We start from the raw sequence: 23,248 nt of genomic DNA on the forward strand, positions 1-23,248 counted from the left end.
AAAGCTTGCACTTCCTGGCTTTTAATTTTGACCCAGGTGTCGTCCACATATCTGTACCAGTGGCTCGGTGCTGTTCCTCTGAAGGAGTTGAGGGCTTTATTCTCCACTTCTTCCATGTAGATGTTTGCCACAATTGGGGATACCGGTGAGCCCATGGCACAGCCATGCTTCTGTCTGTAGAATCCTCCGTTGTACTGGAAGTAGGTGGTGTTTAGACAGAGGTCATTATGGAAGTAATACATCCTTAGTAGGGATGTGATGGTTCTGAAATTGTGACGAAATCCGTGATACAAATGTCCACGTCTCAAGTCGCGGTTCTGTCGTCTGATGATCGTGCCGGTTGATAAAAAAAACCCCTGCATTGTGCAGGTATTTACTCATACTAAACACTGTAGCAACACGTCCATAAACAGCAGCTGGTCAGCACTTTGTATACAAACATTACTATGAGTCATAATTACACAGAAGAGCTAATAATCAGTATAAACTACAGCTTTCACTAACTGTCAATATCCCGACAGCCATCTTGGATCATGAAGTCGGGGCAGTGCGGTTCTCCCGACTTCCCAAGTCGACTTAAGGGGGTGTTCCCTTTGAAATTTTTAACTTTAAACTCGGAAATTCCGACTTCCAATGTCAAATGGAACGCACTATTAGCAGAACGAGGCAAAGGAAGGTGAATGCTTCTCCTTCTTCAGGCATCCTCTCACTGCAGATTGGACCGTGCCAAAGCAATATCTAATCCTGTGTGACTGTTTATCACTGCTGATATGCGATACGGTTGCTTGGCCATAAGAATACAGAATTTAAGCCTATGGTCAAAGTGCTTGAGCCTGGCTAAATGTGCCTTTTTGTGTGCATTTTAGTCAGTCTCTTGTGCCTGCCCTGGATAAATAGGCTCTGCATTTGTTCAGGAATCATCAACAGGTCCGAGTCTTGATGAAGCATTAATGACATTGTTTTTTGTATTAATGATATTCCAGTATTTTAGAGCATTTCCTGTTACAGTAAGAATTATGGCCAATGTGCCTCTGTTGAATGTTACATAGATTAAATGTAAGTTTCTGATGGTTTTATTTAGTGTACCGTGCTGTTCTGAAAACATTGTGTGTCGTTTAATCCGTAGCCAATCAGGCAAATGTTTCCAGTTTCCAAGCTCTACTTGAATGACTTCTAAACTCTAAATTCAGAGTAAACCTGTAATATGACATTGGTACTAAACACTAATAAAAACAGCCCTGACTTTACCACAAAGTAATGTAGGTTAGACTCAAAAAATAAAATAATTGAAAAATGAACACAACTGTTATGGATACAGAATCAATGTTTTGATTCATGTTTTCTTGAACCACATGAGATGTGTGAGTGACCCAGTTTTACTGAGTGATAGATGACATTCTTCTCTCCTCAGAGTGTCTCTTGCGGGGATGTATATTACTCGTCCATCACTGAAGGTTGGCCGTTACAAGATGATTAAACACAAGCTGGACAAAGGCAATGATGTAAACCCAAAGAGGTACAGTAAACGGACTCTGTTCAGCTTGATCACAAATAGAAACAGTATAAAACAATAGTCTTTGTTTTTAGTGTACAGGTAAAATGTAAAGGTATGCAGCCTTATTCCTTGCAATATTCACTGCTCTGTCTTTGCTCTCCATTTAAAGGTTCAACATGCTGGCCAAGACACGTCAGACCTGGAAGTCTGATGGAATGAACACAGTTGAATATGAGACAATCTCCCGGCAATACCTGCCCCTCTACACCAACATCACTGTCAACATTGGCACTGAGGCCGGCCTACATCCACCTCCTCTGAAACGACAACCTCCTGCCAAAATTGCAGACAAACCTGCAGTCAAAGCACCTGCCAGAGTCCCAGCAGCTGCTGAAGTCCCAGCGAAAGGCCCTGCCAAACTCAAAGAGGGCCACTCAGAGTAATAGTCTACCCTAAGAGACCGCAAACATGTTTTCACTTTGCCATAACTTCGATGGATGGTTTCCCTCAGTGGCCTGGATTGTTGTTGCTTATTTTAAGCTTTTTCTTCAGTTTGCGGAGGAATCAGTTTGTGGAGAATCAACATCATATACTGCCTGCGGACAGTGGGGCACTGATTTGTGTGATTCAAAACTCCTGATTTATTAAAAATAAAAACAATAGACCTGAATTTCTCAACCCTGAGGTGACAGCTCTTCACCTTAGTTCTTCCTAGGGCGGCCACAGAGAAGAGTGAAGGGTAAAAGTTGGACTCTATGAGTTTGTATATCTACAGCACTGTGGTCGCTGCTTAAACCTTGTGATGCCTTAGAATCTTATTCTTCTTTAGTCTTTTTAATTGTACTTTATATTATTTAGAATATTGGGTTTAATGGAGCGGTAGCTGCAATTTGCATCAGTCACACTGTGCCACAACAGAGTCTGACTCATTTTCTGTCTCAACGCCAATAAATACGTGAGTGAAGGAGACGTTTTTTGTTTCAAACGGAGTGTGTGAAGCTGCTACAGGGAGTGCTGAGTGGAGGAACATGACAGATTTGTGTTACTCTTACTGCTATTACTGACAGTGCACATATCCATATCTGTCTGCAAATATATGGGGTCTTGTTTAGAAACGCTTACTACACAGAGGTGGATGGATCACTTTTCAGAGTTATGGATGCTGTACACATAATGTTGCTTATTGTCATGTTCAGTCAGAATTACCAGTGTGAATGAGGAATGAAAACATTTTAGTTCTGTACACCAAGCTCTGGTACTCTGTGAAAATTTTGTTAGTAGTTGCATACATTTCAGCCTTTAAAATTTCAGCATATCTGATATCTTCATCATATGATTGAATTTTGTTTTGTTTTTTGCTTTTATCAAATGGTGTCAGTGATCAGTCCTTTGCCTTCAGATGAGTTTGTGATTCACATCAAAATGGAGTCGGTCTTGCTTTATTCTTTTAAAAAATGTATGTTGATTATGTAGAGTGTACTGTATAACCCGTTATGTAAATGTGGCCCTGAAGAGTGCTGGCTTGCTCCCTCAACACATTATATACAGTCAATCTTTATAATGTGCTCTTTTTTCCCTATACTTCGCCTATCTTATGTCCTTAATTTATATAAAGCATTGAGAAATTTACTAGAAAAGGGCATTTGCTCTGCACAAATAAGAATCACTTCTGCAGCATCATCTGACCATTGTCGGACGTAAAGTAGAGATGAGTAAATGTTGATGCTGTCAAGCAGAAGTTACAGCAGCCACAATGACGTAGGCAAACAAGTTATTTCAGTAGCATGAGCCAATGTGTTGATGGGTAATGGAAGTTGTTTTGCTGTTGTAACTAAAGAACATGTTTTTTTCTTCAGTTAGGATTATATTTTATATTTTGAGACAATTCTCAGACATCTTGGACTGATTTAATTTGAAAACCCACAAAATAATGTCTAAAATCATTGTCGTCAAGTTGACACAGGTGTGAGGTTTTCACTCAACACAGGATAATTTTGTGAAAATATACTGAGTATCGGAGATATGTCACAGATACAGCAATATTTAAGTTATATCTTGGCTCACCAATAAGGTAAAAGGCTGTTTCTTTCTTTCTTATCAATATTGACCTTGTTGCCCTGCGATGTAACTCTGAAAAGCCAGTTCTTTAACACATCTACCATGTCCTTCCCACTAGTGCCCGTATGCTGCATGCCGACCCTCCCCTTCACCTATATCCGTACTGACAGATTTGATTGTTTACACTAGAAAAAAAATACGCAGTCGCTTTATCAAAAGTGTGGCTGTACTGGCAGGTGAACAGACTGAAACCAAAGACAACCGCATGGAAAGCTGTGATGATGTATGAATGTGCGCGCGTGTGTGTGTGTGTGTGTGTGTGTATATATATATATATATATACTCCATATGTTGTGAATGATTTCCGTTAACACTGTATTATGATATCTGAATTGATGGGCCTATCATATCTTCCTATCCATATTTGTAGCTGCTTACAATTCTGTTCAAAGAATTTCTAACCCATCATGCATTCAGTGAAAACCACAGATGGGACGAGGGAGGTTCAAATGCTGTACTGAAATTGTTTATCTTCATGTCATTGTGGTGTTTGTCTGCTGAAGTGGACAAGACGAGCTTTGATGGTGGTTGCCTGTCATTTTCATAAATAGATGACTATATACTGTATTATCATTTTTATGTGAATTCATATTCACTTATTCAACTCCTATGGCCTTAGCAACTCATAATAGTAGTATTTCAACACATGGTCACTAACAGCATCTTTATATCAAGAGTAAATATGCATGGCAATGAACCTGTTTGTAAGGGTGTGGGAATGTACTGAACACAACATGGAGATGATGCATATTCGTGCTCACCTAGAAACTATGAAGCATGCTGCAGGGTCTATGTTGTGAACTGGAAACTGTCTTATTGTGACTTTAAAAAGCAAGTTTCCATCTGCTGTGCAGAGTGCTCCTCGCTGTTCTGTAAAATTTGAGGATAAGAGTAGCATTTGTGAGCAAAATGAGCTTCTATTCCCAAAGTCACAATGTACAGTCTCTGGTCATTTACTGTGTAACACTTGACCTGATGTTTTGGGTTTTCTTAAAGCTACTTTAGTTTTGATTTGATTTGACTCCCTTCTGATGTGGATTAGCTCAGCAACAATAGAAAGCAGCCATCACAAAGTAGTACTGACACAAGCAAGGGCAATGTGGCTTTGTGAGTTATTTCTGCTCTTTTTATGAATTCTGCACAGTCCCGAGTGGCCTTAAATTCATTAATAAACTGATGATTTAAAATAAATGGTGTTACTTTATTTTTTTGTATTTGGATAAAAATGATAAGTATTTACACTCAAACATTTAGCTGACGGTTTTACAATTGCTATATATGTCAGAGATCACATGCCTAGGGGTGTCTTGCTCAGATACAATAACCTAAAGGTGAATATTGAAAATTAACATAATGACAAAACTGACTTGAGCTGCAACCCAAAATTGTGAAAATGACAAAGGAAAATGAAAAAGGTTGTATTACTGTGGGAAAACCGCAGTGTGAAGAACGTGTCATTTTACAAATCGCTTGTTAATTCACTTTTCAACATCAGTCATTGATAGACCCACTATTTATTGTCGAAATGTATTGTCACATATACTGTGTTTTAGAAGTAGCATTTCGTATGTCTCAAACACACATGACGTGTTTTAAAAATTCCCTTTTCAGTGTTATTTTTAGGGCATTGATTCCAAAGCAGTTATTAAAAGAACTTTATTTATACGTTTTAAAACAGATACAAATGTGTTTCCAGAGACTAAAATAAGATACCATAGCGGGAGTAAAACAAATAAAACCCACACATAAAGCTGCATACTTAATGTATAAATCGGCATGCATTTCTCCATACTTTAGCCTGGTAGACTCATCCCATAATTTAACAGTTACATAAATATTTACAGTTCCCTTCTATGAATGAACCCTTCCTACATTTTGACAAACGTACCACTAACTAGACTATTTTCCTAATAATTTTAACCTGGAGGGTTAAATCTTTGATTCTCCATAAATCACAGGAACTGAGTGTGTTGTACAATCAAGAGGACCAATACAGCTATATAAAAAGTGCAATTTATCCTTAAGTCCAATAGAGGGCTCTCTATGACCACATGTGACTCCCATAGCTCTTACAGTCCATTTTTTGAAATGTTATACAAGAAATAACTAAATAACATGCTAATATGAACAACAACTTGCATTATTTGTGTTTTAACTATTTACTTGTGGATAAGCTTACATTTGTAATCAGAAAATAATGAATATCTAGAATACCTAGAATACCAAAATTAATTTGCTTTGTTTAATCTATGCACATTCTGCACAAAACCAGCAACTTAAAGTGACCAAGAAGCCACACCTCTCTCAGAGCTTGAACTACAGGTAATAACTTCAACCTGGTTAACAGAAAACAAAGAGCCAGGAATGGACAGTGACAAAATGTTAAATTGTCCAGTTATTTAATTTATAAGCAACTACCTGCAAAAATAAATCCTCAGCTGTACTTTGTATTTATTTTTGTATTTTACTTTGTCCTAATTTACAAATATTAACTTACTAATCCACTAAACTGTGATGGGGAACATGACATGATGCCTGTTTAACATTAGCATGCTAGTATTGTCACTGTAAGAAGAAATCCACCTACATTTAACTCACCTCATGGATGCACATATCCCAGACAAACCCCATTTGTTACACTCCACCCTTAGGTGGCCCTATAGGGTGAACAACACTCCTTCACTGACCCAAAACAACAATAGAAAGACACCTTTAAAACAACCAAATCCATGGGAAGACCATGTTATATTAGCACAGGTGTACTGCAGTCCTGTTTCATTCATCTTAGCAAGTGAATCACGAACCAGGAAGTCATTTTAGGCAGTTTTGTTAACCCACGTAGGCTATATTCTTACTTCTTACTTCTGGCACAGTGCAAAAATCTTTTAAACTTAAAACATTGTTTTTGCACACCTTACTGTAGTTTGCACATTTATATGCATGAACATGTTTTAAAGGCCATACTCTTTTTTTTTTTTTTTTTACTTTTTATGTTAGCCCTTGTGTTTGACATTTGGGTTTTTTTGCACAAACTTTGTGATTTTTTTCATGTATTGCTGCTGTTACATGGGAATTTTCCCCCAGGGATAAATAAAGTATGTTTCTATAAGGGCTGCACAATGACACAAAAGTCTAGCAACCGTATGATGCCACAATTAGTGTCCCCAAAATTTTTAAATGTATAAACCAGAGGTGTCTAAACCTACACACTTACATTAAATTATACACCTTAGTCTTGGTGCATTGGTGATTTTGTGGTGGTGGTGACTCATGATTGCTGGGGTAAGCAAGGGTGAAGAAAAAAATATCTAAATTACTCACATTACACAGTGTTTACTCTACTGATGTAGGAAAAGCATACCCCAGACAGAGGTGCAAACAATAAAGTTAATCATCATTGCTGGATTCGATCTAGCGGCTTAATTTTCAGGGTAAAGGTACTGTGCATGCTGGTTCACTGTCACACTGTCATGGCTTAGTTAGATACTAAAAACAGAGTCATCGTAAATGCTTTTAGTAACACAAGCCATGAAGACAAGAAAGGTAAGAAAACAGAGGTCAGTATGCTGAAAAATGGACTACAATCTAAAGATATAGTCCTTTGCTCTTAGGGTTGTTTATCAAGGTGTTTAGTTTGCTGCATCATAACTGGCCATCTTCAAAAGGAGAATCACATGTCATTAATATGTGAGGATGACTCTGAAAGACAGAAGTTGTTTATGTTGCAAAGAAAATAAAGAGTAATTCCAGCATGTGTAGAGCTGTCTTGAAAATGTATTAACTTGTATTTTGAGTATGCTTCAGACAGGTAATGTTGAATAATTTGTTCAATGCAGGGCAAATTAAGTATTTATTTAAATATATAAAAAAATGTTTTATTGTCACAAATTTGAAATTCATACATCTCCCAAAGATAAAGTGCTTTGCCTTAAACTTAAGTTCTCTCAAGTGCAAAATCTTAATGGCATGGCTTACCAGGTTTGCTCATGTTTTTTCTGCTGCTGAGGACTTATTATCTAACGCCACCATCAGGTCAAAGTTTTTACTTTTCCAGTGAAATATCTCAACATCTACTGGATGGATTGATACCAAACAAAGTAGGCTACAGACATTGGTGATCCCCAGAGGATGAATCCTAACAACTTGGTGATCCCCTGACTTTTCCTTTAGCGCCAACATGAGGTTGACATTTGTGGTTGCGAGTGAAAGGTCTCTGCAACTATTGGATGGATTGCCCTGACATTTGGTACAAACATTCAGGGAGGATTTGATTGATTGTTTGGTTTCTGACCATACCTACAAAACAAATGACATTCCCAGGAACATCTGCTGTAGTCTTCTTTTTTTTAATAGCGTTAATTAGCCAATGCTATCATGCTAAATGCTATGCCTACACCTGCTGGACATTAACATTGCCAATGTGAGCTGTCAGTTAACATTAGGCTCAAAGCACCAGTTTTTCTAAGTACACCTTCAAAGAGACAAAAGAATGGAGAATGTATACTCATAGCAAGATTAGGCCAAGTGATTTGTTTCCATTGTCACTTTTTGGTGTTTTATTATTAAAACAAGCATGGCAATGTCAACAGAAATGACTGTCAAGTGACATTTTTATTTCACTCTCTTATGTGTGTGTCTTTTAGCTGCCACTTTTCTTTCTCAAAGGTACTTCTTTTGCAGTGCCCAAGACTTTGGGGGGCCTTCCTCATTGTTATGTGTTGCCACTTCACATGGACTGATTAGCAGTAACACTCTACAGTAAATACAGTATTTGTCCATTAATTCTTAATCCTGAATGGTCCTTCTGAGGGCGTGTTGCTTGATCTGCTTAAAGTTTAGTGTAATGTTCTCATTGGAAAGGGCTGAATCTCATTAGTCGTCATGCGTAAGATGTCCGAATGTAGAAAGGATATGACAACCTAAAAGATATGATGCAAACTTTCAAAAGAATAGTATGTGAAGAATTATCCCAGTTTGTGTTGACTTTTGTTCTTGTCTTGTTCATTAATTTAGTTTAACTTGTCATATCTATGCCTTAAGCAAATGCTTATATTGCTTAATGGTTAGGGCATACAGCTTTTGTACAATTCTTCAGACAAATTCTTTGCTACCTTATTTTGCAAGCACATCATCATCACTGTGTGTGAACAGTTGTCTGAACAGCTTCCCATGTTACATAACCCACATGGAGTTCTGCAGAAATACCAGTATGTAGCTTTAAACAGCCCAGATAGAGACATTATACTCCTCAGCTCTGCAAAGGAAACCACATATCTCACTTGTGGCTTAGATTGACTAAAGGATTAACAGCTCCAGATCCACAGATCACAAATCACTTTTCACACTTTTGAACTTACAATGTCATTGGTCTGGAGAAGGAGTCATGACATTGTGCCTGTTTAACATTAGCATGCTAGTATTGTCACTGTAAGAAGAAACCCACCTACATTTAACTCACCTCATGGATGCACATATCCCAGACAAACCCCATTTGTTACACTCCACCCTTAGGTGGCCCTATAGGGTGAACAACACTCCTTCACTGACCCAAAACAACAATAGAAAGACACCTTTAAAACAACCAAATCCATGGGAAGACCATGTTATATTAGCACAGGTGTACTGCAGTCCTGTTTCATTCATCTTAGCAAGTGAATCACGAACCAGGAAGTCATTTTAGGCAGTTTTGTTAACCCACGTAGGCTATATTCTTACTTCTTACTTCTGGCACAGTGCAAAAATCTTTTAAACTTAAAACATTGTTTTTGCACACCTTACTGTAGTTTGCACATTTATATGCATGAACATGTTTTAAAGGCCATACTCTTTTTTTTTTTTTTTTACTTTTTATGTTAGCCCTTGTGTTTGACATTTGTGTTTTTTTGCACAAACTTTGTGATTTTTTTCATGTATTGCTGCTGTTACATGGGAATTTTCCCCCAGGGATAAATAAAGTATGTTTCTATAAGGGCTGCACAATGACACAAAAGTCTAGCAACCGTATGATGCCACAATTAGTGTCCCCAAAATTTTTAAGTGTATAAACCAGAGGTGTCTAAACCTACACACTTACATTAAATTATACACCTTAGTCTTGGTGCATTGGTGATTTTGTGGTGGTGGTGACTCATGATTGCTGGGGTAAGCAAGGGTGAAGAAAAAAATATCTAAATTACTCACATTACACAGTGTTTACTCTACTGATGTAGGAAAAGCATACCCCAGACAGAGGTGCAAACAATAAAGTTAATCATCATTGCTGGATTCGATCTAGCGGCTTAATTTTCAGGGTAAAGGTACTGTGCATGCTGGCTCACTGTCACACTGTCATGGCTTAGTTAGATACTAAAAACAGAGTCATCGTAAATCAACATGTGAAGTGGTTCAATGTCAATGTGAAAAAGACAGACTGTAAGTCTTAGATTTGAAAAAAAAAACCTTTGCTATTTGACGCACTGAGCACGGGGAGCACACTGAGTATTCAGTGCAGTGTTGACGTTTTAAGGCATTAACTGCATTATTACTGCAGCATTGCAGCAACAAAAATAAATGGCTAGGCTGTGTAACAAGCTCTTCTGGTTTTAAAAAGGGTCTGTAGAATGAAAAACAGAGCCTTTTGTTTTGTGTGCCTGAGGCTGAGCTCTGAATTTTGAATTCTGCACCCAGAACTGAAATTATTTTTATGTTTTATACGGTTAGTAAGACAAAAAAAGACACATGAAGACATCACCTTGGGTGTTAAGTAATTGCAATGGGCATTTTGCACAGTTTTCTGATGTTTTATAGACAAAACTAATAAGCAGAAAATTAATAATGAAAATGGTCAGCCCTGCTGCCCTATAACCGTCACCTGAGAAGACAGCTGTGACTTTTATTTGTTGTTTTTTGCCCATGTAAATGTTCCTTTTCTTTTTTCTGGTAATTACAAGCGACAAAATCCTGGCTGGTTTGGTTTTCATTTCTTACAGGTGTGTACCTGTGAAAATGAAAATGAAGGCTGAGTTTGAAGATGGGTGTGGTCTAGCCCTTACTCATGTAAGAGTGCTAATGATTTGGAACATCAACACATTGTTGTGGCTGGTGTGATTCAATGATATTAGCTACAGAAAAGTAATCACTTTTGTTTATAATTATATTTATTATATAATAAATATAATTATATATTTGCTTCTTGTCATTAACTACTCAGATTTTCTGATTATTAAAACAACTAAAGCAATGACAATGTAATGAAAAAGGTGTAATACATATGAGCATAAAGCATCCCAAAGAAATAAAATCTATCTCAACAGATATTTCAGAATGTATTTATATACATAAATAAAGATAATGTAGATAAGATAAGATAACTGTATGAGCCACATTCACGGCTCATACAGTCTGATACATTCAGATGCTGAAAAACATTCACAGATGGTTGTTCGTGCAAGCAGATTCTCTCTTGGCAAGTAAATTAGAAGCTCAATCAAATTCCTGATTATCGTGTTTCAACACAACCAAACCCATTTCATTTTCAAGAAGTCTCTCATTACTGCTTCACACTACCATACCGCATTTTTTTGTGACAGGTCCATTGTATCTGTGGCAGAAGCAGGTGCCTACCGTAGCTTTATCTCAATTTACTCTTTAGCTCAGTGGAAAAATAATTTACATGCCTTCCTAAAAAGATAACAAAAGCTAAGTGACACTAAACTAACCATTCAACCAGCACATGCAATCATTTTTAAGTATCTGCCGAATAACAAATCCTTGAACTCTCATTCTTAGCCTACTTGCTATTAAACTTGACATCGTCAAACTTCACTATCTTCCCATCACGAGTCACCACCTCCTTCTGCTCCCATGTCTCCATCTCCCCATTTTTCTCCTCAAAGCGGCGCATCACCACCCTCCCTGTTGTGGGAAGGTTGCAGGGCAGATCCCTGGCAGCCTCCTGGAACAACTTCATTTTCATGAAGTCTTGCGTGAGGTCGGCTCCGCCCATTGGCACCAGAGCCTGGTTTTTGCTCTTGTCCTCTGTCATCTGAGTGGGAGGGGAGAGATGCTGTTTACCGTCAGGATAAAAAACTTTTATGTCTGGTCTGGGTGAACGCTCCCATTTCAGCGGTGACGGAAACTTGTTGAGTGGTGATGGATCTTGGTTAAAGGGTGAAGGAGTTCTGTTTAATGGTACCGGATCCCTATTAAACGGTGATGGATCCCTGTTCAGCGGAGCTGCTCCTCTGTTCACTGGTAATGGATCCCTGTTCAGCAGAGCTGCTCCTCTGTTCACTGGTAATGGATCCCTGTTCAGCAGAGCTGCTCCTCTGTTCACTGGTGATGGATCCCTGTTCAGCAGAGCTGCTCCTCTGTTCACTGGTAATGGATCCCTGTTCAGCGGAGATGCTCCTCTGTTCACTGGTAATGGATCCCTGTTCAGCGGAGATGCTCCTCTGTTCACTGGTAATGGATCCCTGTTCAGCGGAGATGCTCCTCTGTTCACTGGTAATGGATCCCTGTTCAGCAGAGCTGCTCCTCTGTTCACTTGTAATGGATCCCTGTTCAGCGGAGATGCTCCTCTGTTCACTGGTAATGGATCCCTGTTCAGCGGAGCTGCTCCTCTGTTCACTGGTGATGGATCCCTGTTCAGTGGAGATGCTCCTCTGTTCACTGGTGATGGATCCCTGTTTTGGACATTAATCTGTGGTGCAGGTGCCTTAAGTTGGTCTTTTTGAACAGCTGTAGTGGTGACGCTGCCTGCATCTGCGGCCTTTCGTATCTCACTTATGACCCCTGCTATGGAGGCCCTCAGAGTAGGGTCGGGCTCCACCATCCTACACACAGCGTGGCAGTACGGCTGATCCTGCAGGGTCTCCTTGATCTTGGCTGGACAGACGCTGGGCGTGTACAGCCGAATCCGGGCACAGAGCTCAGCAATGATCTTACCCATGGCCCACACGTCTGAGCGCTGGTCCCGCTGGCTGCACCTTTGCAGCACCTCAGGGGCCGAGTAGGCCTCGTTCCCCATGTCTATGGCAGAGTTGAGACCATGCCGGAAAAACTTGGCCAGTCCCAGATCGATGATGACAGCTCTGTTTGTGTTATGCTCCACCTGGAGGACAAATGTTGTTTAGTCTGTTTGAAATATTGTCTTACAAACTGAGGCTGACAGCAATGTCACAACTTTTGCAGGTCCTTAGTTATTGAGCAATGTGTTGGGCTAATTTCAAATTTTGACCCGATGATGGTGCTAGTTCAAACGTTAAGGGATCACCAAAGTAATTACAATTTATCCTGAGGGAGACATGAATGTGTGTACACAATCAGTCCGATAGTTGTCAAGACATTTAAATCAAAACTGGAAATGTCACATGGTGGCACTAGAGGAAAGGTCAGGGAATCAGCAAAGTCATTCTGATTTATCCTCAGGGCTCGATGAATGCCTGCCCAAAAATGTCATGGTTGAGATATTTGAGTCTGGACCAAACTAGTGGACTGACAAACCAAGCGACATTGCCATCCCTAGAACCACCCACGCTAGCATGTCTAAAAACTATGACAGGAAAATGTATGCAAATGGTCAAAACACAAGCAAATTAAGAAAATATCAAGAACACTTAGGAAAAAAATATGTCCCCTTGCAAAAAGACATTGTGTAATGTGAATTGTGTATGACATGCAGCGTTTCTGTATTTGTACTGTCTGTGTTGTCGAAATGGTGAAAAATTTGTTTAGTGTACTAACTTGTGTGTTCTTAAACTGCAGTGCAGTGAGCTCTCCCGGCCACTGTAGAAAACCACTGTTAACCAAACACATCTTCCTGACACAATGTAACTAGAATGCCAAATGACATGAATGAGTCTACAGTAAAACAGAAGTTTGTTATTCAGAAGAATCAACTGTACGACAACCGCTATTAATCCCAGAGAAGTCCTCAGGTTAAAATGTGTTATTTTTCAGCAAACCTTATTTTTAAGATTTTTATTAGCAACCTTATTTTACTGGAGACAGAGAGACATTATTTCTTTATGAATCATCATTCTAGCAACATAAGGATTCATCGGTTAATATCAACCTTCGGTGCTCCTATCAGTGTGTGCATCAGTGTGCTGAACTTCTGTGCAGGTATCCACTCACCATGATGTTTTCAGGCTTGAGGTCTTGATGGACAATATCTTTGGAGTGGAGATGAAGCAGCCCTTCACACATGCCGACGATGATAGTGCCTTTATTAGCCGGAGTCATCTGTGGAGATCAAATGTAGCCAAACTGGCATCAAATATCACCCGCATAATATTCAAACTAACTTTCTCATCTTGAGTTGCACGCCTTTTTACTTCAGGCCTGAATGAGACTGCTTGTCTGAGGTTAACAAGGTGTGACATGAAATCAGTGAGGCAGGTACACACATGCAAACCCTATCATACATCTCAGGACTGACTTTGGCAGACTACAGTCACAGAAAACAACACATTGTCACATAGATTTGTCCAGATTTCAGAAAATTTAGGTACGAGATGTGTCAGAATACGATTGAGATTTATGTCATAAACCAATGCACCAGGTGACCTGCCTTATTTTGGACAAACAATGAAGACTCTCGAGGATCTTTGTCATCATGGTCAAATTGGATCATGACATATAGTGTTAGGCTTTAAACATTTTAATAAAAAAACAAATGTAGTTTTACTATTTTTGGATTCTAGGTACTACTATCCTTAATTTTCACCTTGAATCATGTTCCTTTTGTCTGTTGCCAGGAAAACTTTACCTGTATTTTAGACTTTGCTGTTTTGAATATGGTGGTCTCTAAGTCCTCTCCAAAGATAAACTCTAGAGGAATGATCCATTTTCCGTCTTGGAGTGTTATGTTTCCCAGAAGTTTCACTATGTTGGGATGATTTGCCTTGCTGCGGATCAGTGGTTACAAGTCATGGAGAGAAAAAGAAATTAAACAATCAGCATAAAATAAAATAAAACAGAGTTACTATTTGTTGGCTGAAAGATTTGAAACCATCCTGATCTTCTATCTTTAGATAGAAGATTCTGCTTGAATGTCTTGTAAAGTTTTCAATCTCAAATAGACATCACTTTTTAAAATCTGCAGCTCAGATTTTATAAAGTTCCTGCATTTCAGATTTTGTTCAGTTCCATGTTTTTACATAATCAAAAATCAAGATCATTTGTATAGTTAAACAAACCCCAAAACAACTGCTAACGATGTGTCATTTAATGTCCAAAAATATTTTGTGTATACAAGAAACCAAATAATTACTTACACAGTAATTACATTACTGTCATCATAAATGTACACCCTCCATCCCAGGTGTGGCCTATTGTTTTGTTCCCTATTAATAATAATAAAGTACTTTATATTTAAAAAGTTTTAAAAAGAACTTTTCCAATTCCAAATTTTTCTTGTAAGTATATGACTAATTAAAAGATTATTATTTACCATAAATAATTAAATTGTAACATCAATACTGTTATCCAGTAATAATATTACTATACTTTGATATACTGTAAGCTAAGGAATTTGTCTACATTACATTGTACAGTAAGTAAATACTGCTTCCATAACATATTTTGTTGTTCTAAATAAAATTTTAAAAACGTCACCGCAAAAGAAAGAGACTTGTGTTTACATCTCCTGACATTTTGGAAACTTAGGTGTTTTGCCTCATCAGCTTCTCCTTTTTCAGTTTCAGTAGTGCTCAGCCATGTTTGAGACTGCAAACATTAATAAAATGACTTGTACTTACTTGTACACTTCACACTCTCTCTCCAGGTCCTTCCGACAGATGAGCTGCTGGGGGACCTTCTTTACAGCAGCCCAGGTATCATTGTACTTCTGCTTGTACACCTTACCAAAACAGCCCTGTGCGAGAGTGTTGGTGGAGTACGCCATCTAGGTGACTAGACAGTGAGGGAGAGGTCATTTTATAATCATGATGAAGTTTTACTTTTTTGATGCTGTTATGTAAATATCTCTTTGCTATGTCTTTTTTGTGATCACGGTTTCTGTTTGTCATATTTGTCGCAACTGTTGTGATTTTTGGGACTTTCCTCTTTGTCAGCTTGCAAAATACTGTTTGTGACTGGGATACAAGACCAATTCAGACAGAAACAGAAACTATTATGAGCATGGTTATAGAGTCAACCAAACAGGTGACTCATATTTAGCTAACGTATGCATCAGCTATGTCAGCATAAGGTTATTTATTGAGATACCAAACTCAATGAATACAATTAAATATAAAATACACTAATAAAATGTACATTGTTGTAGCTTATACTGCCCAACAGTAAATAAATTTGTTATAATTAGCTTTACATTAAAATGCCTAAGACACATAAATGCATTGGTATTAATAATCGAATAATACAATATAACACTGTCAGGAATCATTCTGTTATAATAATAGAACTTTTACTTTGGATACTTAATACTTGATATTTCAAATACTTCTGTACAATTTAAAATGTTTTTACTTGTGAAATATTGCTATTTTTATGTAAGTTAAGAACTGAGTATTTCTTCCACCACTAACAGCCTCATAAAACCAGCTGAAAACATTATATGATTTACCAAATTGCTACTAACCACAGAGCTCCTGTGTTGGATTGTTGATATCTCTACAAATGTCTTTAATCCGAAATTCAGAATGGGTTAAATATAAATAAGCATTCTCAGTAAGGAAGTGTAACCAGTATTAAGTAAGACTGGGTATTCTGGGGCAGTGCCTTCATTTTGTGTTGCATAATTGAATATATAATTTGCCGAACAGATCAAAGATACTGTGTGGGTGGTGATTAAAAAGGTCTGGAACCAGGAAATCCCAATGAATAAATAGTACAAGCAAGCTGCTCACCTCAGAGACCGTCTAAATTAACCATAACTGAGCCAGTTGTGTAAGCTTCCATGGGCTGATCTAAACATCATTTAAAGAATTTTGACAGAGGATTGACATCCATAACATTATTCTGCAGTCCATTTCACACAGCCTTTGAGCAGTGTATTGTATAAGAAGATATGAAGCTGACAAACTGGTCAATCAACAAGAAGAATTGGAAGAAAGAGATGTTTGTCTTTACAAGCTGCCAACTTTGTACACATAGAAACTCCCACACTCACATGTTTAAGCTAACAGCTTAAGAATGAATAGTCATAGTATCAGAGAATATAGTCAAGACACCTTACAGCAATTAATATTCACAAAAGACAGACTGAAGGTGTTAGAAAAAGTACATTAATCAGTGAACTCACAAAAGGCTAATTTGTTAATATATTCTGTTTTTATAGCATTTTTTGCTATAATTAAATAACAACCTTCTAAAGTGCTGTAATCAAGTTGATCCAGAGCCAATACTACACAAGCCTACAATTTTTTTTTAAAGTGGATACATGTTCCACAAAAATCTTCTTAGGTTCTTACCTTTTTGCTGTAGAGAGAAAGCTGCTGCGTCAGGTCTGAACATGAGTTGACATAGCTGTCTCTCTTTATACCTGTTCCACGCCTTCTTGTGTCTTGTCAATGGCCCTGAGCGATGCAGGCACACCTGAGTACTACAGCAGCCTTGCTGGATATCTGATTAACAGGACATGTGAGTGTGTGGATGGAGCTTCACTGACACAGCCAAGATGAGGTGAGGGGTTTTCTCACTAATGACCATGTGGAAAATACAGGAGCAATACTTTTAATAAATTTTTATATAGTAGCACTAATATAGCGGCTAGTTAGTCTGTATGTCAGAGCTATGGATCAATTATGAAACAATGGACCCATGGGCAGAGACACTTAAAGCAACCAAGTTGATTTTGTGACTAAAACCTAATCAGACCATGACCATGATATTGCCAAATCATAAATCTGATTTATTTATTTATACTTTATTATAGGTGATGTTGCAAGGCACTGACAAATTATGTGGTCCTGCCAATTGGAGGGCCTGATCAGAAAACACTTCTGTGTCTTTGTTGAGTGAAAAACAAAGTGCTATGTGGCATTTCTTGGTTGACTTGTTGCTTAACAAATATTGGATAAATACCCATGAACTTTTGTACAGACATTTGTGTTACCCTGAGGACGAATCCCACTGATGTTTGACTTTTCCTACAGACCATTTGTGGTTTTAAGTGAACATTTAACAACTATTTCCATTTATTATTGATGCAGACATGTCCCCCTCAGGATGAATTTAAGTTGCTTTGGTGATCCTTTAACTTTTAAATCTATCTATATTGTTAGAATATCAGAATTGTATTCATCTATATATTCTTTAAAGAGTTTTTGGTCATTGTATGCCTTTATTAGAGAAACAAAAGTAGAGAGATGACAGGATAGGAGAGGAAAGAAAAGGGGAATTACACACAACAAAGGTAGGGACCTTTGTTGTGTGTAATGGCCCTGGTGGGACATGAATGGAGGAAGTTGTGGTTCATGTTTGGTACTTTAACACCTGGGCAGTGATACACCCATGGCCAGGGAAAAACTTTTATGATTACTCATTTATTCACATTTCTTTCTTTTAATTTGTCATCCATCTGTATTTATATGAAGGACATGGGTGACTGCTTTAGTTCAAATAAAATCCAGCTGAAAATGAATTGCAGAAAAACGTGTCTAAATGTTTCCCACAGAATGACAGTTGTAATGACACACTCACACTCTCTCTCTCTCTCTCACACACACACACACACACACACACGCTTTACTGACTCTTACTGCACACAAACTGGCTTTAGCGTTTTTTTCTCTTCCTGTATGCGTCTGCTCTGTTGACTTTCTCCGTCATCAGTAGGGAGAATTTGTGTAATCTGGGAAATTTCATTGCAATTTTGACTTCTGTAACTTATTCCCTTATCTTTCTTACACATCTTTCAACACATTAAATCCTTTAATTTCTTACCACACCTGTAGAAAGAATGTAGATATCATACCCAGAGGAGATATGACACACCTATTAGTGTTCCTTATGTCAAAAACAAAATTCTGCCTGGAATGTAATCTTGAACACTTGTATTAGGCCTAAAAAAGCCTAACTTACTTTATGCATGCATAACTGAATATCACTAAATTTTAAAAATCATTGTGAAAAAAGGACAGAAAGCTGAAAGCTTGAACATTTACATTAATTCATATGAACAGATAAAAGTCATATTTTTAAGAACTAAATAAAGAACGTGGTCATGCAGGCCCGTCTCATTGCAGTTTTAAATATGGTCTGGCATTTTCTAAGCCCTTGTACTCCATAATTGCTGAACCACTTCATAACTACCTGGTGGACTACTAGCCCACTGCTCCAGAAGGTGACAGACCCTCATGCTTTCTGATACTAAAACAATGTGTAGCCAGCTTTTTGCTTGGTTTCAGAGAAGGCCTTTTTTTTGAGCGGCTCTGGAGATTGGATAAGGTTCTGGGCGGTCCGATGGATAGCACTGTGGCCTCAAAGCAAGAAGGTCGCGGGTTCAAACCCCGTTTGCCCCGGCCTTTCTGTGTGGACTTTACATGCTCCAGCTTCCTCCCACCGTCCAAAGACATGCGGACTAGGTTGATTGGTGACCCTAAATTGTCAGTGTGACTGGTTGTTTGTCTATGCGTGGCCCATGCGTCAGGGTGTAGCCTACCCCGCCCGTTGTCAGCTGGGACAGCCTCCCTGTACGCAGCGGTTGACGATGGATGGACAGTTCTGAGATTTCTCCTAAGGATGGAAGATATCCAGAACCGCTCTGTGGAGATTTGGCTTTTTGTTTGACAGTTGACATTATTGCTTAAATGTAGCCCATATCAGACTCCAGTGTGAATTGTATGCAGCCTGAAAGTGACCCGCATTCGCAGAATAATAACACAACGTCTGCTCTAGAGTGACGATAAGTCAAAATCGCATCGCAATTCCGACCTGAATTATATCACCAGCCTAAACCAGCCTATATAAGCTATTAAGCCTATATTTGACCTCGGTCAAAGGCCACATCAAAATGGCAAACATTATTGAAACTATGTTGAATCAGCATTCTGCTCTCAACGCTAATTTAATTGAATCAACATCAGACTCTGATGGATATTGTGCTATTTGTCAGTATAAAATGGTATTGAAACACTTGTATATAGTCTATGACTGCATATAATGTTAGACAATGTCAATAAATGATAAATGTCTACAAATTTGGTACAATTAAACATTAGATAAATAAATATGTGCTTACCTGATGTGGACTTGTGAGATGTGTGGGGTTCAGGAACGTTGATCCACCAAGTGATGGTCTCCAGGTCAATAATGCTGCATTGACTTTTCAATCATACAGTAATTCCCGGTCAACTATAAATCCATGGCTTTTCAATATCACGTCATTTCCCAGTCAACCATAAATAGAGGATTTTTGATCCCGGTCAATTACAATTCAATTATTTTTCAATCATGTTTCCCGGTCAACTATAAATCAATGGCTTTTCAGTATCATGTCATTTCTGGTCAACTATAAATAGAAGATTTTTCAATATTGTTGTTGTTACCCAGTCAACTACAAATCAATGCTTAATCAAGTATAATCGGGGCAACTATAAATCAATATTATTCCAATGTCACGCTCATACATGGTCGTTTTTCATCAGTACTGCAATATTGATTCAACATCTATTTAGGGTTGAGATTTCAATCTCAACCATTCTGATGATTCAGATGGAAAATCAATATTTATTTAATGTAGTCTTGCTATCTTTAAACCAAGCTTAAGCAAACTTAAAAGGGTATTTCAAACTAATATAACAAAAGTATGAGGTATATGTAGTCTGTTTCAGTAGTGTCTGGGCAGGATGTTGGTTGCATGTGTGTGCAGGGCCCGTTTCAGAAAGCGGGTTTAGTGAAAACTCTGAGTTAGTTGAGCCCGAGATCAGATAAACTCTAGGTCTGTAACCCCGGCAACTTACGCTGTGAACCTAACCTGATCTGGAGGAGCTGAGTTTCTCTCTGACTCCTCCCCTCCTGCGGAGCTTGAAACGGCTGTCTGACATTTCCTCATTCAGACTGTCGATATCAAAGCACATGTTGGAACACAGTTAACCTACGTCTTCAGAAACATCCAAATCATGGTTAAATAGGCTGGTTTTTTTTTTTTTACCCAAACATGATCTTGAACATGACGCTTTTATGATCAATCTGTCATCGATGTATGGACAGAGAGTTATCTTTGGACATCGTAAATTTATCCTCAGCACAGAATAAAATCTACAAACTACACTGTCCTTTAGCTTATAACACAGTGACTCTGTGGACATTAAGGCAAAAAAACTTAGGGGAGAGTCGAGACGAATGAAACACAGCGATTTTCTCGGAGCCCATACAAGTCTGATATACCAAACTACCTCAGCACATACAGTCCACAGTACTTAACAGAACAGGGGAAAAAATCAGGTGGATACGTCACATTTCACGGAGTTATACGAAAGAAGCTGTTTTCAGTCACGGAAAGTAAATTCAATCAAGCGATCTTTTTTTTTTCTTTTTCTTTTTCTTTTTTTTTTGAATGACGAGTTGTGTTTATTGTTCCATGTGCCATGGCCATGATCACATGAAAGATTAGTTAGTACTTTAACACATCCTGAATCTTTAAATGTCAAAGTTTTACAGTTTAGAAGCTAGTGAAGTTTAAACGTCAACTGTCGGGACGATTGTTTCGCAGCCATTCTACCTTATTTAGATACGGAGGAGGGCCAGAGTCCACCAGGCTGCAGGCTGGACCACCAGGATGCTCACAGCCAAATAACAGGATCTTCACAGTAGACCAGGAAAACAGGCTGCAGATGTACATAAAAAGGGCAGCCGATATCTGATCCAAATGTGCATTAGCTGTTAGATTTTCTAGTGAGCTAGCAAAGTTGTATTTATGCTATTTTTTATTAAGAAAAGGGACATAATGAGTTTGCAATTACATATTAAGAAGGGCAGTGTCAAGCTTTCTAAATAAAAACAAGAATAACTTATGTATGTCGTTGTGTTTCTTCCCACCCCTGTGTTTCATCTGTCCCGCACAGTAGGGACGAATGAAACAAGCGCACCTTTCCTTCAAAGTGATATTATATACTGAAGTCCTGAAGAAGAGTTGTTGATGACAACAACAAATGATTTCTGTCAGTAACGTTATATTTTAAAATGACGTATATCTGAAAAGTGTTTCATTCTTCCCGGCTCTCGCTACACTGTTTAAAGTAATCTGTACAAAACTGATCAATGAACAGTAGCCTAACCTTTCATATTGTAGTCGCACAGATTGAACATATCGTAGTTATCAGCTGGATATGATGTGAATATTTCTGAGTGAGGATGACTGTGGTGCAGCTGAAACAAATAGCCTACATGTAGGCTAGTTTAAAAGTGAGTTTTTCATTAGGCTATATCTGCTGATTGAATGTGTTTTGACAGCATTTCATAAAATACGAAATGAGCAAGATTTGATTAGGCCTAATGTAACAGACGTCTAAAACTTCACAGTCAGTTTGAACCTAGACACATTTTACATAAAAAAAAAAAAAATCATTAATATGCAAAGGCCTATTGAGTCGGACTGTCACGTTACAATCACAGGTCCATGAGCAGCCTGAACCATGCCTAATCTGTTCCATTAATATTTTCATCTTCAGTTATTGCCACTGGCATTTAGTCCCGTCAGGTTACAGCTGAATAAACAGGCCTGTAGCTGTTTAAAATGAACAACAGGCTGGAGGAGAATTCCAGCACTTCATTCATTAAGGAAATTCCAGTCTGGTAAATAATGAATGAGCAACGCTGTATAAAATATAGCCTGATATTGTTAACGTATCGATCCTGCGTTTTAAAGCCTATCATGGTCCGCGTTGGCAGCATTCATATTTCTAGCTCCACCCGATTAAAATGGAGGCTCTGCCTTTATTTATCCGTTGCCATGGTGAATCGTAGTATCAGAGCTCCATTGATTATGGCTTTTTCCCCATCCCCACGCACGCGCTTCCATCAGGCTCAACACACTCTGAGTTGATTGAACTTATTCTGATCGGCCTTTCTGAAACGGAAAACTCGGAGTTTGACAGCTCAGAGTTCGTCAACCCAGGGTTCAGGTTTACACTCAGAGTTTGTTGAACCTTCTCTCTGAAACAGGACCCTGGTGTTGTAGTATGCAAAAACAAGATAAATACCACAAAGTAAGAGTCCAAAACCAAACTAAAGGAGAAACCGGGGAGCCGGTCGCAGGGAGGTCTGAACTGTTCTTGACAGCAGCCTCTTTGCAGAATGAGAAGACAGTCCCAAATAATCTAGAGCAATTAGCCCAGGTGCCCAGAGTTCAGCAATCAGCTCTTCCTCTACAAGAGGGGAGAGAGAGACAGGCCACACCCACTCATGACCCCACAGGGCATCACAATATACTTATATATATATATATATTGTATTATATTGGTCTTCCTCCCGATTGGGTGCTTCTGGTCCCCTGTTGCCTTTGACTCCTCGTGGACTCTTACTTGCCTTCACTGTACTCAGCTAGAGCTTCCTTCATTCTACTCTCTGTCCATTGGTTTAGCGTCTTCCTACTTCTTTCATTTCCCTATCTCTCTCTCTTCCTCGCTCTTTCTGTTGCCCTGTCATTTGCTGAAGCTGTGGTGCCAGAGCATGTACTATTCTACATAC

At 38.5% G+C, this 23,248-nt stretch overlaps 2 protein-coding genes across 8 annotated transcripts in view; one reads left to right on the forward strand and one right to left on the reverse strand.

Annotated features, from left to right (window-relative positions):
• Positions 1–4,804, forward strand: part of si:dkey-199f5.8 (beta-1,4-galactosyltransferase 3) — a 30,155-nt gene extending 25,351 nt beyond the window's left edge. For both annotated transcript variants that reach the window (XM_046044895.1, XM_046044896.1), the window contains exons 7-8: positions 1,412–1,516; positions 1,665–4,804. In XM_046044895.1, the coding sequence (XP_045900851.1) occupies positions 1,412–1,516; positions 1,665–1,938 (379 nt within the window). In that variant the 3' untranslated portion in view covers positions 1,939–4,804. The remainder of the gene's footprint in view (positions 1–1,411; positions 1,517–1,664) is intronic.
• Positions 4,805–10,970: 6,166 nt separating this feature from the next.
• Positions 10,971–22,809, reverse strand: zmp:0000000881 (serine/threonine-protein kinase pkn3). 6 transcript variants are annotated; one of them, XM_046043907.1, is made up of 7 exons: positions 22,762–22,809; positions 19,800–19,882; positions 19,221–19,294; positions 15,355–15,508; positions 14,364–14,502; positions 13,730–13,837; positions 10,971–12,704 (listed from the first exon to the last, which is right to left on the reverse strand). In XM_046043907.1, exons 4-7 carry the CDS (start codon positions 15,498–15,500, stop codon positions 11,382–11,384), a joined length of 1,716 nt encoding a protein of 571 aa, XP_045899863.1. In that variant the 5' UTR covers positions 15,501–15,508; positions 19,221–19,294; positions 19,800–19,882; positions 22,762–22,809; the 3' UTR covers positions 10,971–11,381. The 6 variants fall into 6 exon arrangements, with proteins under 6 accessions (XP_045899863.1, XP_045899860.1, XP_045899862.1 ...); XM_046043904.1 differs by lacking the exons at positions 19,221–19,294; positions 22,762–22,809 and adding an exon at positions 17,029–17,181 and having other exon boundaries at positions 19,800–19,836; XM_046043906.1 differs by lacking the exons at positions 19,800–19,882; positions 22,762–22,809 and adding an exon at positions 17,029–17,133 and having other exon boundaries at positions 19,221–19,316.
• Between the last annotated feature and the right edge of the window lie 439 nt (positions 22,810–23,248).

The sequence above is a fragment of the Micropterus dolomieu genome, linkage group LG03, assembly GCF_021292245.1.
Source record: "Micropterus dolomieu isolate WLL.071019.BEF.003 ecotype Adirondacks linkage group LG03, ASM2129224v1, whole genome shotgun sequence".
Lineage (NCBI taxonomy): Eukaryota > Metazoa > Chordata > Actinopteri > Centrarchiformes > Centrarchidae > Micropterus > Micropterus dolomieu.

Coding starts and splice junctions, on each gene's coding strand:
- zmp:0000000881 (XM_046043907.1), bottom strand. CDS start 15,500: ATGGCGTACTCCACCAACACTCTCGCACAGGGCTGTTTTGGTAAGGTG. Junction 13,838..14,363: donor CAGCAAAGTCTAAAATACAG/GTAAAGTTTTCC, acceptor TGATCTCCACAG/ATGACTCCGGCTAATAAAGG. Junction 12,705..13,729: donor TCAAGCCTGAAAACATCATG/GTGAGTGGATAC, acceptor TTTGTCCTCCAG/GTGGAGCATAACACAAACAG.